Source organism: Corvus kubaryi, unplaced genomic scaffold (assembly GCF_017639235.1).
Source record: "Corvus kubaryi isolate FWS band 111438036 unplaced genomic scaffold, C.kubaryi_AGA036_p1.0 74, whole genome shotgun sequence".
Lineage (NCBI taxonomy): Eukaryota > Metazoa > Chordata > Aves > Passeriformes > Corvidae > Corvus > Corvus kubaryi.
Genome location: NW_024582061.1, coordinates 17,272,488 through 17,289,879, shown reverse-complemented (window position 1 = coordinate 17,289,879; position 17,392 = coordinate 17,272,488). Strand labels below are relative to the sequence as shown.

General features: G+C 45.8%; 2 protein-coding genes across 3 annotated transcripts in view; one reads left to right on the top strand and one right to left on the bottom strand.

Moving 5' to 3' along the window:
- The first annotated feature begins 325 nt into the window (after positions 1 to 325).
- POLR3H (RNA polymerase III subunit H) lies at positions 326 to 6,905 on the top strand. Of its 2 annotated transcripts, none has more exons than XM_042051252.1 (6): positions 326 to 660; positions 1,841 to 1,937; positions 3,581 to 3,667; positions 4,645 to 4,708; positions 5,335 to 5,542; positions 6,028 to 6,905. In XM_042051252.1, the coding sequence occupies exons 1-6, from the start codon at positions 550 to 552 to the stop codon at positions 6,079 to 6,081; spliced, it is 621 nt and encodes a 206-aa protein (XP_041907186.1). In that variant the 5' UTR covers positions 326 to 549; the 3' UTR covers positions 6,082 to 6,905. The 2 variants fall into 2 exon arrangements, with proteins under 2 accessions (XP_041907186.1, XP_041907185.1); XM_042051251.1 differs by having other exon boundaries at positions 3,581 to 3,717.
- A 1,143-nt stretch (positions 6,906 to 8,048) lies between these two features.
- Positions 8,049 to 17,392, bottom strand: part of ACO2 (aconitase 2) — a 23,296-nt gene continuing 13,952 nt past the window's right edge. Inside the window, exons 7-18 of the mRNA XM_042051250.1 lie at positions 17,131 to 17,235; positions 16,778 to 16,869; positions 16,389 to 16,494; positions 15,119 to 15,276; positions 13,993 to 14,066; positions 13,197 to 13,308; positions 12,899 to 13,021; positions 12,544 to 12,699; positions 10,356 to 10,547; positions 9,389 to 9,521; positions 8,955 to 9,076; positions 8,049 to 8,547 (exon numbers count right to left, since the gene is read on the bottom strand). Of these exons, the coding sequence (XP_041907184.1) occupies positions 8,404 to 8,547; positions 8,955 to 9,076; positions 9,389 to 9,521; positions 10,356 to 10,547; positions 12,544 to 12,699; positions 12,899 to 13,021; positions 13,197 to 13,308; positions 13,993 to 14,066; positions 15,119 to 15,276; positions 16,389 to 16,494; positions 16,778 to 16,869; positions 17,131 to 17,235 (1,517 nt within the window). The 3' untranslated portion in view covers positions 8,049 to 8,403. The remainder of the gene's footprint in view (positions 8,548 to 8,954; positions 9,077 to 9,388; positions 9,522 to 10,355; positions 10,548 to 12,543; positions 12,700 to 12,898; positions 13,022 to 13,196; positions 13,309 to 13,992; positions 14,067 to 15,118; positions 15,277 to 16,388; positions 16,495 to 16,777; positions 16,870 to 17,130; positions 17,236 to 17,392) is intronic.

Genomic DNA, 17,392 nt, shown 5'->3' with positions numbered 1-17,392 from the left:
GCACGGGAGAAACCACCCGGAGGCACACCTGCCAGGGGCGGAGGAGAGGGCGGAGGGGGGGGAAGGAGGGAACTACACAGCATCACTGCAAAGGACGCCTGGCTGCTGAGGCCCTTTCCACGTTTATATCGGCCAAAACCAGCCCCTCCCGGGCATCTCCGGACACTTCGGCGCTCCGATGACAGCGAGCACCGAGCGCGGCCCCGCCCCGCCTGAGGAGGGACAAAATGGCGGCCGCGGGCGCCGCGCCCCGCGCCGTGTCAATCAGGGCGCGCGACCCGCCAGCCGAGCGCGATTGGCTGCGGCGGCGCCGGAAGCGGCGCGAGGCCGGGCCGCGCGGCGCCGCTCCGCGTGCGGCAGGTGGGCGGGGGGCGCTCCCGGGATCCGCCCGCTGCCGGCGTCCGCCCGCTGCCGGCCCCTCTGCCTTCGGGACAGCCGCGGTTCTGCCCCACCGGGCTCCGTGCCACTCGTTGGGGTGGCTTCCCAGGCCCGGTCCTCGCAGCTCTCCAATTCCCGAGGCTGTTGGCGTCTCCTCGCCCCCCCGCCACCATGTTTGTCCTGGTGGAGATGACTGACACTGTAAGAATTCCTCCCTGGCAGTTTGAAAGGAAACTGAACGAATCCATTGCTGAAGAGCTAAACAAGAAATTGGCCAATAAGGTAAAGCGTGGGTCACCTATAGGTTGATGCAGGCCTCACGACATCCCCGGGCGTGTCTTCCTTTTATTTGCGCCTACTGAGGTGCGTGGATGAGATGTCAGAGTGGTTGAGATGTGAAGGCCATCCCCGGCGACTGTAAACAAAGAGACAGCCACGTATCATCTCAAAGGGGACATTTTTCTAATGGCTGATGCTTTAATGGGAAGATAGTGAAACGCCAGATGGGGCAGAAAAGTGTGGAAGAGAAGTGAGAGCAGCTGCTGGTTTGTGTTTACAGGAGCAATCTGAAATGCTGCCTGAAAAACAAATGCAAACTAATCCATCCAGTGGGGAATTTAAAGAAAAAAGACTGTATAAACACAGGTAGAACAGTAATACTGGGAGAGAAATTGAGGTGTTAATAGCTCATTGAATTGAAATACAGTGTGGCAGGGAGAAGTTGGTCTTTGGTGCAGGATGTAAAAAGTGTTTTCTGGTGGACCTGGAGGTCACTGTTTCCCTGTGCAGCCCCGAGACTCTGATTAGCGTATGGCTTTCAACTCGAGGCAGGTATGAAACACAAAATGCAGCTGTAAACGTGAAGGGAGCTCAAAAGAGCAACCTGAAGGGATCGAGGGTTGTGAATAGCAGATTATACAGGCAGGTTATGAAAAGCAAAAGTCTTCCTTCTTCCACTGATGACTGATAGATTCCTCAAATTTTGTAGGCAGTGAGGCTGTCTCAGAAGTAGCAGAGAAACCAAGAATTTGCCTTGTGTCTCCCAAAGCTAACATAATTTAAGACAAAGGCAAGCCTAGAGGCTTCTGAGAGTGTAACTCTATCAAAAAGGATGTTTAGCATTTGGACAAGCTGTGGGGCTGGTGCATGATGGGGAGCTGTTTACTGTCTTGGCAGCTCAAGTTCTCTCACTGCTGACAATTTCCCCAAGGGTTTCTCTTTGTAGCAGTGTTCTTTTCAGTGCCAGTGAAAATGTGCTCCCGTAACACTTGAACCGGGGTTCCCCTATACTGGTGGTATTGAAGGCAGTGTACCAAAACAGCCTCCATCCCATCTCGCCACCCCTCTGTTCCTGCCTTTTGAAAAGGTGTGCATAACATAGGGATTCCATAGTTTGCTTGATTTTACCTGGTGGGTTTATTGATTTGCTGCTCTTAATTTTTTTTTTTTTTCCTTTTATCAGGTCGTATACAATGTTGGGCTCTGCATCTGTCTGTATGATATCACAAAGCTGGAAGATTCATACATATTTCCTGGAGATGGTGCATCACATACAAAAGGTAAGTGCTTTCCCTCAGTTATATTGTGTTGCAGAAGGTTAGTTAATGATCTGGAAATGTAAGCTGAGTTCAGTTGTTAGGGAAAGTAACAACCTTAAGTTCACAGCCTTAACTCTGTTCCTGTTAGGAGGCCAAGAGGAACATGGTGAAAGTCTTATTTTCTTTGCAGTTTTGGGTACAAATATGGCTTTAAATAGCCAGTCCTGCTTGCCTTCTCCAGCAGCCCATCTCTGTTCTACAATTGGTGGTAGGTGTGGGGTAAGGAAGGGGTTAATTTAATTAATTATTGAAAGTCTGCACATAGAAAGTAAGTTGTAATAATAGGTCTGCATTTCTCTAGTATTTTTTCTTTTTGAAGCTTATTTTCCCTACCTAGGATGTTGAAACCCGTTTCTACATATAGCATTTGCACAGCATTTGATGCTCTTGTCCTAGCTGGAAGTTTTATGACACTTTTGTTGAAACTTAGACAGATCTGGTTCATCATACATTTCTAGGGATTTTTTTTTTTTAATAAGAAATGACTAATTTCTTTACTTTGACTCTTGGCAAATCTGAGTGAAAACTGGAAGTAAATGCATAAAAGCAAATCTCATTTCTTTAAAGTTAAAATAAGGTTTTAAACTGGTAAGAGATGCATTTTTCTAGTTTCAGTTTACAGTGTGGAAATGTAGATTGAGCACATGAACTATTTCCTGTTAGAAGGGAGCTGCCCTGACTATATGGGGCTTCCCTTGTCTAAATTTTAACTCCAGTAGAACTCGTTCCCTGCAAATAAAAGCTTCTCTAATACTGAAAGAGGATGGCAGGCTTTCCTGCTTGCTTTAATCTCCATTCAGCTTCTTAACTTAAAATTACTCCTTGAACTGTGAAAGAAGAGAAATTTTTCTTCCTGAGTTTGGGAAAAAAGTCTGCTTTCAGAATCTGGGCTAGCACTTCGATAAATCCCGCTGTGTCTGGTAATAACTCCTTCTTTAATGCACTGCCTAGTTCTATGTAAAAGAGGAGCACTGAGTAGGTACAGCTAAAATGATGTTAAATTGCTTCAAAGCATTGTTTGGCTGAGATTGTCTTAGTGTAGCATTCTTGTAATAATAAATGCCATGTGCTTAGTTAGAAACATTTTATCTAGCTTGGAGGAAAAATCCAGTTATGTTAGAGAATCTTATTTGATCTGATAATATTTGACTTAAAATATTAAATTTAAATATATTTAAAGAAAATACAGCATTGCAGACAAAGGTAAAAGGCAGAAGTATAGTTTCAGAAGAGAGGCAGAGAAAGTGTAATTTCAACCAATACTCTTGACTGTGAAGCATTATGCTTCTATCATAGCTTAACCAGAGGGCCTGCTCCATGTTTGTCATGTTACACTTTCTTTCTGTGAACTTCTTGCAAAACTGAGGAGCTGGGAACAGGACACTGCTGATCAGCTGCTGCCAGAATTTGTACAGACCAGTTAGGAATCAGAACTTTTATTCCTGTTTTTCTATCTAATCAGTGCATGTAAAAAAATTGTAAAAGAAACTGGGTGTTTTAGAGGGCATAAAGGATGTGGGATTTTATTTTAATGGCTGCCACCCTGTGGAAGGACTGTAGTTTACTAACATGGACATAACATGAATGATCTGTTTTCTTTTAAGTGCATTTCCGCTATGTGGTCTTCCATCCCTTCCTGGATGAGATTCTGATCGGACAGATTAAGAGCTGCAGTCAGGATGGTGTCCACGGTAAACTGCACCCTCTGACCTTAGGGATACGTGAGCTGCAGAGTTCTTGGGTCTGTTGAGACACTGATTTCAGGTGGAATAATGCTCTCTGAGGGCTGGTTAAAGGCTATTACTGGCCTCTAGTGCTGCTCTGATCTGAGGGTGGTTGGTAGTTTGAGCCTGGCAGCTTCACCTGACCTTAATGGTTTTGTCTGCACTCCCCTTTCCTTTTGCCCAAGAATAACAGGCAAGCCCATCTGGAGCACAGACTGGATTCCTTTTCTTGCTTAAGTTAAGAGAATTTGTTTTTTTCTAAGTGGAACTACCAGCTTGTGTTGGTCTGATGTGTTTTTCCTGTAGTTCTGTGCAAATTTGTGTTCATTTCTTGTACCTGAAAACATGGCAGGGAAATGTCTTTGTGAGCACAAAATGCTGCCAGAGTCATGGAATATATAATTGATGAGTTTCCTTTCCTCTAGGAGTCTTCCATGCAAAGGAGCTCTGCTGCTCAGTTGTTAAATTAGGACAATAAGGCTACCTTGGCTGCTTTTGTTGCTGAACTTGGGCATGGTCCATTCCCTGATAAAATTCAACATCATGAAATCTCAAGGGGGATGTGGGGGCTGTTCTAACTTTATATTGGTCTTTATTTAACCTACTACATCTGTGATTTCTAAGCTCTTTTCTGTCACAGATCTCTATAGCATCTGACTCATTTCTTGGAACGCTTTCATTGCCATTCCTGCTCCAAACAACCTTTTCCTTTCCCAGTGGGCATGAAGACTGTGCCCTCTGTTGCTGTATGTACTTTCAGCTGGGTGGTTGCTTTGCTGCCAACTGAAATTGAGAGTTGTGGCTCAAAGAATAATTCCTGCATAATCTCAATGTCCTTCCTGAGAGAGGAAGGAGAATGAGCCTAGAAATGCATTTTAGGAATCGCTGTGGAACATCATTTGCAAAGAATTGTTTCAGTCTTAATCAAATTCTTTTCTCCGCAGTTTCTATTGGATTCTTTGATGATATTGTCATCCCACCAGAATCCCTGCAGCAGCCAGCTAAGTTGTATCCTTTGATCACCTTTGATAACTTTACTACTTCATTTCAAAAGATTGTGCAGTGCTGGCCCAACAGGCATTCACCACTGCAACAATGAAGGTGCTCAGCGGCAGAAGCTAAGCCGTTGTGTCGGGCAAGTCCCGCAGACTGTTATCACAGCTAGACAGGCCCTCACGCTCATTAGGTTTTGCAGGATCATTGTGCCTGCTGATAGAAATGAATGGCAGTGTCCCCTGAACAGCTGAGTTGTAATCCCTGCCTCCAGTCTTGGCTGCTGCTGAAGACAGAGTGCAGGTTTGACCACATCATGTAACGTCTACCTACATGTGTGTCTGATGTGCTTCAGTGTGGTAGGCGAGGTTGTCTTTGGTCTGAGGAGGTTTGCTTGTCTGGGGGTCTTTTCTGTTGCTGGGCTTTTTTGGGGGGTGGCTAGACCAGCAGGATACATCTTAAAGCAGGAAAGTCAGAAAGATGGGGGTCCTGGGCTATACAGACAATTACCTGGGACAGCACACTGCAGTTTGGGAAATAACTGAAAAGGCTTTGAATTGAGTCTGTTCCCAGAACTGTCAGAAAGTGATCTGTCAAGCAGAGTACTGATTGTTTCCATCCTTAATCCTTGGCATGGCCAGTGATGAAGCAGAGCAGGTGTGGGTGTGGGAATATGAGACAGAAGAAGGGGCCCATGACCTTTACATGGACATTGGGGAAGAGATCCGCTTCCGAGTCGTGGATGAGACGTTTGTTGATACATCACCAACAGGTCCAAGCTCTGCAGAGGCTTCCACTTCAAGTGCCGCAGAAGAAGTCCAGAAGAAAGAGGCACCCTACACCCTTGTGGTAACTATGTGCATTAATTCATACAGCCTTGTGAGTGTTGTGGTTTATTCAGTGTCTAAAATAGCATCCCTTTCCCAAGGAGCTGACTGCTTTAAGCTGACCATGAAGCAGAGTCACAAAATGAAAGGAGTGGAAGAGGGGAGAAAAGAGGTTGTTGTTGTGGTTGCTCTGTTTTGAGTGTTTTCACTGGAACGCTTTGTGGTTGTTGGTGGCTTCCCCTGGGACGCTGATTTAAAGCAAACTGCATGTGCATGTGAAAAGTACAGAGCTGGGAGCAACACATCAAGGTTTATGCAACGGAACAGTCTTTCCTTGCAGTGTTCTGGATAAAACCCATCTGAGTACAATGCATGAGAAAGGTGGATCTGAACCAGTGACAGCTGTGTTCCATAACTTAGAGGGGAGAGATGTTGTCATTTTAGGCATTTTCCTCTATTCTCTATGCAGTTTACACTTGCACGCTCTCGTCTTCTCTCTGTGAACAGGGATCAATCAGCGAGCCAGGCCTGGGCCTCCTGTCGTGGTGGACAAACAGTTAGCTGCCATCAGAGCCTGCTCCACAGAAAGTCTTTCTGGTGGATGTTTGGGGGATAATGGGATCCTGCTGGTGCTCACTGCTCTTCTGAAGCTGAATAAGGAATTAGACCTGCCATTCTGTTTTCCCTCCAGCTTCCAAGCTGCCAGAGAGAGACAGTTGCTTTCAAGAGATGTCTTCACTGATGTGCAGAAGTGAATTTACAGGCACAAAAAGCCTTGAGCACAGAGCTACAAACTCAGCTGGAGCTTTGGTCTCTTGCCCCGGAGGGAAAACTGTGGAGGTCTTAACTTGCCTGAATTCAGGAAGGAGTTGACTTTAGTGAGTACAAGCAGAAGAGAATACCTGTTGAGAAGTACCACTTCCTTAGACTGGGAGCTTGATCTCAGAGGGGTAGAAACCTGCCCTTCTTTTGACAGGAAATGAAGAAGAGACAGCAAAAGACTAGAGTTAGTAGAGGTGTGGTACTCTGGAGACCTGGAAAATGCTGCTGCTGGGAGGGCAGGGGAGGTGGTGGTGATAAGAATGGGAACTTGACCCATGGGTGAAGTCAGCCAGAAGGAACAGGAATTACAGTTTGCCCAAAAGTAACTCAGGCTTAGTGAAGATGACCACTGTAGAAAACTACAGGCTGCTTATTGTGCTGAATGGAATGATTTTATTGGGTGGGCTGTATTTATGCAGAATGAGCTAAACTTTGCAGGAGTTTGACTAAAAATATGTAATTATGAACTGAAATGGACCAAGACTGCTTTGAGCAAGATAAATCCTTGGTGGGGTGGGGGGATGTTGTTGATATTGTAAGTGGAATAAATAGTAAAAACCACACAGCCTGCCTTCCTGTACAATTTGTGGGGAAACTATTAGCTTCCTGCCTGGCAGGAAGAAAACACTTGCCTCCTGCAGCTTAGCTACTTGGATTTCAAGGCAGACAGTGTTGAGACCAACACTTTGCTCTATGCTAACAGCCAATGACAAACAATTGCCATCACCCTCCCTGACAGCAGTACAAGGAAAGGAGGGAACATAACAGTGAGTAAAATCTATGCAGGGCCCATTGCCAGGAGAGTGATGTTGCACATAATTACAAAGCCAGCCACATTTGGCAGGAAGGAGCTGTAATTCCCTGGGATAGTGGGGTCTGCTTAACCTCCAACTGTGAAAACAAAGCCTGAGTCACCAGCGCCCTCCCTGCAGCGTCGTTAGAACCCCTTAATTCTCAACTGTTATTCCTGGTGCAATGCCCTAATTAAAAGGGAGCCTAGAATTCTTTAGGTTCACATAGTAACTGAGGTCCATCTGTGCACACAATAAGCTTACCGAATGCCACCTACAGAGCAGCAGTGCTCAGACACGCAACCATCTAGCTCTGGTGGAAACAACTGTTTGCAGAAACCCCCCGGCTGTTTGTATAGGTGGAAATTTGGGTGAAACAAATGAGCTTCTACACAGGCTGTTTTGGGGTAGTGCCAGGGCAGCGGGAAGAAAACAGTCCAGCTACTCCAAGTAGGTGTTTTGCTCAGCTCCTTTTGGACATGGTCAGGGCTCCCAAGAGTGTAGTGAGGTGGTAGTGATGTGGTTTTGTGTGCTGTTCTCATGAGAGACTCCTCAACATCCATCTCCTGCTGTAAGTAGTGCTTTAGAAAACTAGCTAAGTGTGCAGTGCTGGAAAAGCAGATGCAGCAGGTGCTCTTTGCAAGTTTGTCATCGCTGCAATAGTGGCAATGTTGCTCTGGACCAGAATGTAGGGGGGGGAAGGTGGTCATAATCACAAGTGTAGCCTGCAGTAGGTTAATGTCAAGAGCTAAACAGTCCAGGACAGCTGTGAGGGCTCTTTTTTTACCATGCTGAGTTAATGTTTGATTTGGTTTTTTTGTCCATATAGTAGTGATTTACAAGAAGTTCTTTCCCACCCTCCCAGCAACACTGACAAGGATTAGGATGATGAATACAATAACAAATGGCAGAAGAGATGGTCACATTCTTTATTTTCATTTTAAGTCTTTAGCCATCAGTAAAGTGAATGGGCAGAAAACAACCAACTGAGCAGACAAACCCACCTTAGCCGGTTATTTCCAAATATAAATAACTGAGAGAGAACTGAAATTGAGCCAAAATAGAAAAAGGGAGCTGGGGAATTTAAAAGACAAAAGTAAGCCTAGCTGCACTCCCTTTTCATAGTGTCAGTGAAGAGGAAGTACCATAACAAAAAGGAAGCTATGGTTACATTTGATCAGACATTTATTCCAACAGTAGGCATGGAATTGCACTTTCATGAAAATGCCAAAGCTGAATCGAGTCCAGTGCACTGGGGCATTGTGCGCACTTAGCTTGATTTCTGCTGCAGCTCCTTCATTCTGTTCAGGGCACTCCCAGCCTGAAACCACTCGATCTGCGACTCATTGAAGGTGTGGTTCAGCATGATTGTTTCTTGGCTCCCATTGGGATGCTTGATGATGCATTTCAGAGGCTAAAGGAAGAAGACAGTTTTATTTTTCCTTCTCTTTCAAGGGAGAAGGTTAGCTGAAGCTTCTCACAGGAAAATTCCTACATGGTTTTAAAGGACTGAAAAGGGAAAATTGCAGCTCAGGGTGGATCTTAACATAAAAGTGAGGTTGCAGTTCCTTCTAAGGAACACTCATACTTAAATCAACAAGTCCAGGAATTCAGACTATCATACAAAGGTTTCTCTTAACTATTCAGAACACCGCTGATTTTGACCTGCCCTGTATCTCCCAGCCCACCATGTCTCACCTGGCTGGCAGGCTGCACTGCTCATCAGTGCCAGTGCTGCCTCACAAGCACACAACTCACCATTGTTCCCCATTAGTGGCACATCCCTGCCCCAAGTCCATGACAAGACACCCAGACAGTTACCTTTCCAGGTGCAAAGTCTTTCAATCCCACGATGCTTAGCTTATCCACAGGATGAATCTTGTTGTAGTCTGCTGGATCAGCAAAAGTGAGAGGCAGTAGACCTTGCTTCTTCAGATTGGTTTCTGTGGAGAACAAACCACCAACCATGCTTGTAACACTCTGCTCCAGGGAAGTGGGATTACCTTCTAGCTGCCCAGTGCTTCTCCAAGTCCTACTCCAGCAACAATTACTATCTTTGTACCAAAACCAGCATATCCCTTGTTTGTGGCATATCTAACTAGGTATGTAACAGGACTCCTGACAGGAAGGACCTTGCTGTCTCTCAGCAGGGAGGGTTCATGCCTGTAGGTGTTGAGCCGTGGGCAAGATAAACACCACTTCCACTCACACCAAACACATCCTGTTTACAACACCATAGGGGAAGCCTGACTCACCATGGATCCTGGCAAAGCTCTTGGTGATGATGACCCTTCCTCCCAAGTGACGTGGCTCCAATGCTGCATGCTCCCGGCTTGATCCCTCACCATAGTTTTCATCCCCAATAACTGCCCATTTGACACCCATTTTCTGTGACAAAAGACACAGATTTTCATTTATGCAGCCACTCAAGCAAGGAATTAACAATAAATACCCACCCACACATCTAATTTCAGCACTTCACTGACATTGCTATGCCATGGTGCTTTCTCCCAGAAGACTCCCTTGGGTTCTGAGAAAGGAGAGAAATAAAGGAGTTAAATGCTTCACAGCAGTTAGGCACTGCCATCCTTGCTGACAAGGGCTGAGGATTGCCCTTGGGATCCAGAGCAAATATTTTCCTTCATTTTCCTGCCACCTCTCCTTCCACGGTGCTATGCCAGACCAGTGTTTGCACCAGCCATGACCTCTGCTCTACTTCTGGGAGGGATATGGAAAATTTTAACTTCTCTCTACTGAAAGAGCCAATTTGAGACAACTGCCAAGTTGTCCAGAGGGTAAAAGGACATTTCTTGAGATTTGAAGCCAAGTGTTAAAGAATAGAGGGGATAAGACTGTAATTTATTTAAACATTAGACTAGTCACAGGTGAAGCATCCCAGGAGGCAAGATTTAGTCAGTCTGATGACACCCATGCCTTGTAAGGTGTGCAGAGCCTAAAGAAGTTCTTCCTCTTTCGTTTGTGATTTCTGGTTCCCTCTGAGCCACGAGATCCTCCTCTCTCTTCCCCACAGCAGGTAGGGACAGAATCTCCTACAGGAACCACAATCATTAGAGTAAATACCAAGAAAATGCCTCAATGCCGAGTAAATCTGCAGCTGCTGTTACTTGAGAGCAGGAGGGTGAGATCCTTATTCTTGGCACAGACTACCCAAAGTGTAAACATCCTCTTAAAATATATGTATGTGTCAGGAGAACATCTCACCTTGTAGTAACGGGCTGTGTCTGGGACTGGGCCAAACTCCTGGGTTAATGCATTCCGCACAGAGTTGGCTTTGCCGTTTTCGATGTTGATGGCACCAATGAGCAGGTTGTTGGAGATGTTGTCCAGATGGCCACGGAATTTGAGCCACGGTCCAGCTGCAGAAATATGATCAGTGGTGCATTTCCCTTTTACCTAAAGTGTAGTAGAAGAGAAGAATGTCTTAGGATGGAGTAATGTACTTGACCCTTCCTTAGCACTTTTAACTGTGAAGCATTAATTGGGAGGAGTGGTCCACAGATACTCCAGAGGGCTCTGCACCCTTCAAAAGGACCTCAACAGGTCAGAGATGTGGGCGGAGAAGAACTGAAGTTTAGCAAGGGCAGGTTCAGGGTCCTGCACCTGGGAAAGAGTAACTTCATGCACCTGCACAGGCTGAGGAAGCAGCCTGCTGGAAAGCAGCTCTGCAGGGAAAGACTTGGGGGTCCTGATGGACAACAAGCTGTCCATGAGCCACCAGTGTGCCCATGTGGCCAAGAAAGCCAATGGTAACCTGGGGTGCATTAGGAAGAGCATTGCCAGCAGGTCAAGGGAGGTGATTCCATCCCTCTACTCAGCCCTAATGAAGCCACATCTGGAGTGCTGTGTTCAGTTCTGGGCTCCCCAGTACCAGAGAGACCTGGAGCTCCTGGAGCAGGTCCAGGGGAGGGTGACAAAAGCGATTAAGGGACTGGAGCATCTCCTGTTCAGCCTCAAGAAGAGACAAATGAGAGGAGACCTCTCATTTACAGTATCTCTAAGTATCTGAAGAGAGGGTGACAAGAGGCTGCAGCCAGGCTCTTCTCAGTGGTGCCAAGCAACAGGACAAGAGGCAACGGGCAGAAACTGAGGCACAGGAAGTTCCACCTGAACATCAGGAAGAACTTCTGCACTGTGCAGTGACCACACACTGGAACAGATTGCCCAGAGAGGTAGTGGAGTCTCCCTCACTGGAGATAGTCAAGAACCAGCTGGACACAATCCTGTGCCATGTGCTCTGGGATGACCCAGCTAGAGCAGGCAGCTTGGACTAGATGACCCACTGTGGTCCTTTCCAACCTGACCCATTCTGTGATCATCACATCTCTTTTCAAAGGCACAAACCCAAGAAAAGTGCATCAGTTATAGAATCAAGGCACTCTAAAGCAGAACAAAGTGGTCATTCTGCATGCATTGGGTAAGAAGGACATCACTTTTCCAAAGAGTAAATTACAAAAATCAGCTTAGCCATGGCATCTCCTGCCGTGTCCTCACTTCCCTCAGCAGCAGGTTGTTCAGGTACAAAAAGCAATTAAGGCCCTTCCTGCTACAGCTCAGCCTCCCTGCTGGGCAACTTCAACAAGATGCCAAGTGTTACCCTCTAAGTTTCCAAACTGCACATAAGCCTTCTCAGCTTGTAAGAACAGCATTCCCAACCAGAGATAATGGCCTTCCAACTGGTAAGTTCTAAAGCGCTTATAAAAGAACTGCCTGTGTCAAAAACTTATGCATAGCAGTATGGCCCTTGGGAGTACCTCCAATTCTGCCACTGAGAATCAGGAATGTTCCCAAAGGTCAGTTCATAAGGGATTGCATTTCAGAACCCCTCACCATATCAACTGATGCTTCCATCTGTTAACTCACCTCAGGCAGTGAGCAGAAACCCATGTCTCCATTGAAAGACCAAATTGCAATGTTTAACAACTGTGAAATAATTTCTCTTTCTATAAAGTGGGAAGAGAACATGCGTACTGATGGATGAGAAGTTCACAACGACCTCATTTCAGACAAAATACATCTTAGAACAGTCAGAATTAGAGATGCTAATTAAGGAACCCATCTACCTTTCCACTGCAGGTTATAACTGGGACAAATTCTGCAGACTGCACGGTCTGGGCAGGATCATATTACATGCTTTAACAAGCTTGTTTTTGCATGGTATTAGCAAACCACTAGCCCAAAGGAGAAGAGTCACTTAGTTGTAACAGAAAAAAGTATCAGAAGGAAACACCTGGAAGAAAGAAAGACCCTTGCTTCCTTTTCCATAACAATGTGGTTGTAAGGGAGGGAATCAGGTATCTCAAAGGCACATCCAAAGCTTCTAGCAGTTGCTGTGCAAACCCCTGTTCAAGCAGACCTGTCATAGCTGATGCTCCCCCACTTTGTTCCCGACCTTGATGAGGATCAGCATGTCTTCTAGATCCTTGCCATCCCACTTATCAAAGGGCTCAAGAAGCTGGAGGCGCTGGCTGGTGGGGCTCACATCCACATGCTGCCCACTGCCATCCTTGGGAGGGTACTGATAGGTGTCCTGGCCTGGGTCAAACTCCTTCCAAAGAAGAAAGGAAAATCATCAGCCTCAGCCATCCCCAATAGCATGTGAAGAACAAGCCAATACAGGCAACTGCACCCATTCTAGCTCTACCACCATGTAAGAAAGAGGTCAGTGCATGTAAATTGCCTCAGTACATATACACCACTGCCAGTGTCAGGTCTTCCCTCCCTCTGCCTCCAGATGGAGCAGTTACCAGCTTGGGCAGCTCATCTGCATCAGGTGCCTCTAGTTTAAACTTCTTCCCATCTGCTCCTGTCAGGTAATCTGTCTCAGGGTTAAATTTTAGAGTGCCAGCAATGGACAGGGCTGTGACAATCTGAAAGAAGAAAAAAGACAAATTTAAAGGCATATTCTACCTCTCATATCTTCATCTGAAAATCCTACATCTAATGGTCTCAAAGCCACCAGCCAAGCTACTAACCAAGGCACACTGGGCTTCTTCTGCAGGCACCCTGAACTATTCCACAGCCCCTCCTCTGGCTGTTTCTTACCTCTGGAGAGGTCACAAATGCGTGAGTCTCTGGATTGGCATCATTGCGACCTGTGAAATTCCGGTTGTAGGACGTAACTATTGTATTTTTCTCTCCTTTCTTGATGTCCTTCCTGTGAAAGAAGCAAACATGCCCATCAGATCCAAACGGAGTACTGCTTCTAGATGTCTCACTGCTAGAATCCCCCAGCTTGGTTTTGGCAGCAATCACTATCTTAGAAATACGAGCTGGTGCCTGGGCATGTTTTCCTCCCTTAAGCACAGACCCAAAATGAATGAATGCAAACCCAAGTCAGACACTGATTCTTGCAGTAGTTTTCACAGCCCATGTTGTTCACTGTTGAACTCTCTAAACAACAATCAACTAAGTACATTGCCTTTGGATAACCCAGTCAGCCATAACTAAGCAACAAAAGAATGTGCCTCCCATCCCTTCTATTGGGAATTATTCTCCCTGCCACTCCAATGACTGAAGCTGGACCGATTCACTTCTCCTATTTTAAAAGGACCGTACAAACTCCAGTCCACTCTCTCACAGACAACACATCTCTCTCCCCATTCTTTGCCTACTAAAAAAAGCCTCCAGAATGTGTGTCCATTCTGCAGCTTTGTTCACCTAAAGGCTCAATATAAATCTGCAGTCCTTCTTTTCTCCTCCTCCAGTGCCTATCAGATGGCCAGTTGGTTTTTAAACATTTAATTCCCCGTGGGCTGTACTTACAATCAAATCCAGCTTCACAGAGCATTTTGGGAGCTAAAAGATACAAAGCTAGAGTGAGGTCCATCTTTCATTTTACCTGTCCCACTGGCCGATGCATGGCCCACAAGCATTGGCAAGAACCAGCCCTCCAACTTCTCGCAGGATTTTTGCCTGGGGGCAGAGAACACCTTTGTTACTGGTAGAATACCTGGAACAATTTTCTGGGGTTGCTCTTTCAGGGGAAGAAGACACTAAAAAGAACCACCAAGCCTGAGAAAATTCCCTTCCTTGTTTCAGTTTTGAGTTACTTTTATAAATACATGGGGTTTGACCCCAGTAAGACTGCAAGTTAACACTGGGGCAGAGCACAGGATGACTGGCCATGATGTTTCCATTCTCTACCTGCTTCATCTTCAGCAATGCAGCTACTTATAGATATTTGACTGAAGGGCAGTGTCTGGTCTGATTAATATTCTACAGACTTCCTGTCTATGTAAGGAGAGAATTGGCAAGCATGTGTGCCTGCTCAGTCTACTCAGCAAACAGCTCAGTTAAGGGGGCAGCTGGTAAGGAAAGGTATGAGTTGAAAGGTAGGACTTGGTTGGAAGAGCCATTAAGCATTGGCTGGACATAGCCATGTGTAAAGACTTGGTCCTCACACGATGACAGCAGCTAACATTTACTAAATAGTAAAACTAATTAAAACAACATTTTCTGCACAGAAAAAAGGGAGAAAGTAGGTAATGGTTCCTCAACAGAAACATTCCTTTTAAAGCCAATATGAGTTTTGCTGTAAGTTTGGTCTAAACTGGGAACCACCTTCCAAAGGGCGTGCTCTCTTTATATATTGGGATAAAAGTGGATTGCAGCCCTTTGTCAGCCATGGCCATCTACAGAATCCCAGGAGCATGAGACATCCCTTGCTATGCATACTGTTATCTCCTCAGGGCCCCAGCTCCTGACAATTGCCTCAGCTTTGTTCAGTTCTAATCCTGTTCTTATATGCCCAGGCAGTAAAGATACCAGGTGAAAACACTGTCAAGGTGATGGCAGGACCCACAGGCACAGTAGCACAAAGCCAGTTACTGCATCAGTAATTGCGCCTCCAGCATAAGTGAAGACAAAGTTTAAGAGGTTTCCATCAATTAACTCTGGCCCCCTGAGCACTGTCCTGAAGAATTTAACCCTTTCTGTTTGGAAGTGCAAAGAGCAGCCATACTCACATAACCGTCTCTTTCAATGGTGGCACGGATCTGCTCTGAGCCTGGTGTGATTGTGAACTTGGATTTGCACTTCAATCCATGTGCGAGCGCCTGTTTTGCCACCGCTGCCGAGCGTCCCATGTCCTCATAGCTGGAGTTGGTGCAGCTGCCAATCAAGCCTGTGGTGTTTGACAGAAACAGGGTGGTGGTTACTGCAGCCCTGGTACTTGGAAGATTCTCCCCGACCCGTCTCCCAGAAGAAGAAACAAGGGACAACCACCTTTTCTGCTGACAAGGAATCTGAAAGGGTTTCAGGTACTAACACTGCCAAGCCTCCCAGCAATATACTGTGGTCACAAGCAGTCCATTGTCCAGCTCTGGAGGTTGCACAGTCAGAACACACTACCCAGTCACTAGTCTAACCTAACTAGGTTGTTGTTTTACAAGACCTGAGTGTCACCTACTTGCACTTTGGTTAAGCAAATTACCAAGGAGAGGTATTGTTCCACAAAGACAAAAAAGGCTTCAAATCAAGATGGCAAGAAATGGAGGAAATGATGAAAAGAAAGCATCTTTTTTACAGTATGAAGAACACACGAGGACATCCTGTACCATTCTGACAGCATTCTGGCATTAAGCAGCAAAATATATACTCGCTTTCAGTTACAGCTGCTGTAACTGTATCCTATTTGTAACACTATCATATAATACATTTCCCACCTGGTATGTGGTTTTACAATGTATTTCCATTCTTTTCATTCCTCCCTCCACTCCAGGAGCAACAGTTGAGAAGCCAGCCCACAAGTTACCATCCCAAAAGCAAGTACATAAATTCCCAAGCCTGCTTTTTAGGACAGCAAGTACTAACTTTACTATCTCCCAAGAGCTCAACAGCCAGCTGCTGGGAGTGCTGACAATCATGCTCCTGACAAATCTCTGCAACAGGCAAATCCACGCCACAGACCTTTAACAGAAGTGGTCTTCAATGGGTGACACTCCTGTCAATCCAAACATTCAAAGGTTTCAAAAATGGAAGAAAACCTAGTCTACCTCCTGAGATTAAAATCCCTCCTACTGTCCTGGATCTCATCCTATACACTTGGCCCATGTGGTCACTACTTTTCCCAGCAAATTCATACGGCCATGAAGAGACGACACTGCACCAAAGCCAAAGGACACACAGCAGCAGTGAAAAAACTGGATCCCAAGCTATGTGACCAACAGCTTATCCCAAGACAGCAATATTGATGCCACAAGTATGAAGGCAGAGGAAAGAGCAAATGCTACCCACCAACTCTGATATCAACAGGCCAGCCCTCCTTTTCTGCCACAGCACCAATATCTGACACAGGGTGCGCCAGGTCTGGTGTGAAAGGTCCATTGATACGCGGTTTCAGCTTTAAGAAACAGTGACAAAGTCAGAAATTACAGTAGCAAAGAATAACCCCAAAACACAGCAGCAAATCAATTCCTTTCATAGCTCTGTCTGGAAGCTGTTTAACTAGGATTCTCCTACATGAACACTGGAGCACAAGCTGTCAGTGAAGCAGACCTGAATGTATTTCACATGTTCTAGCACAGCACCAGGGGTGTTGCATCAAACTCTCAGCTTGGTCCTCATTCACACAAAGCAGAGTCATGTCACAGCATCTAAGATGGCAAGAAGAAAGGAAGTCTTACCTCACTGAGGTTGATTTCTATCACCTGGTCATACTGACAACCAGAATCTGGTACCAAGTGTTGCTTGAATTCATCCGCTAGTGCAGCTATATCTGGAATAAGAAAGAGGCAAGATCTGGAAAGTGCAGCAAATATGAGGGAGAAGAAAAAGTCTAGAACAACTAAACACAGGGGGTCCACTGCGGAGTTGCCCAGCCACTTCATCTAGAGGCTCCCTACTCGTATCAGATGACCCACAGGACCACACAAGGTCAAAAGTCACATCAGACAACACTGTAGGAGGATACTGCTCCCAGAATACACCTTCACTTGAACCCGTACTTCTACCCACTTCAACCCCCAAACCCTCTTACCAGCTCGCCCAGTCTTGCCCAAGTATTTCTTCATGCGTTCGTTGTAAGGGAAGATCGATGTGGTAGCTCCGATTTCAGCCCCCATGTTACAGATTGTTGCCATTCCTAGAGAAGTGGGAGAAGACCATGGGTCAAATGAGAAAGTCCAAGGCCACCTGTTGGGGTTTTAGTTTAGTCTTAGTTTTTTTTCCTGTTAAAGGAATTTTCTCCCATATGCATGTTGCTAGGGGACAAATAGCTGTACTTAAGAAAGACAAAAAGG

Coding starts and splice junctions, on each gene's coding strand:
- POLR3H (XM_042051251.1), top strand. CDS start 550: ATGTTTGTCCTGGTGGAGATGACTGACACTGTAAGAATTCCTCCCTGG. Junction 1,938..3,580: donor TGGTGCATCACATACAAAAG/GTAAGTGCTTTC, acceptor TTTTCTTTTAAG/TGCATTTCCGCTATGTGGTC. Junction 4,709..5,334: donor CTGCAGCAGCCAGCTAAGTT/GTATCCTTTGAT, acceptor TGGCATGGCCAG/TGATGAAGCAGAGCAGGTGT.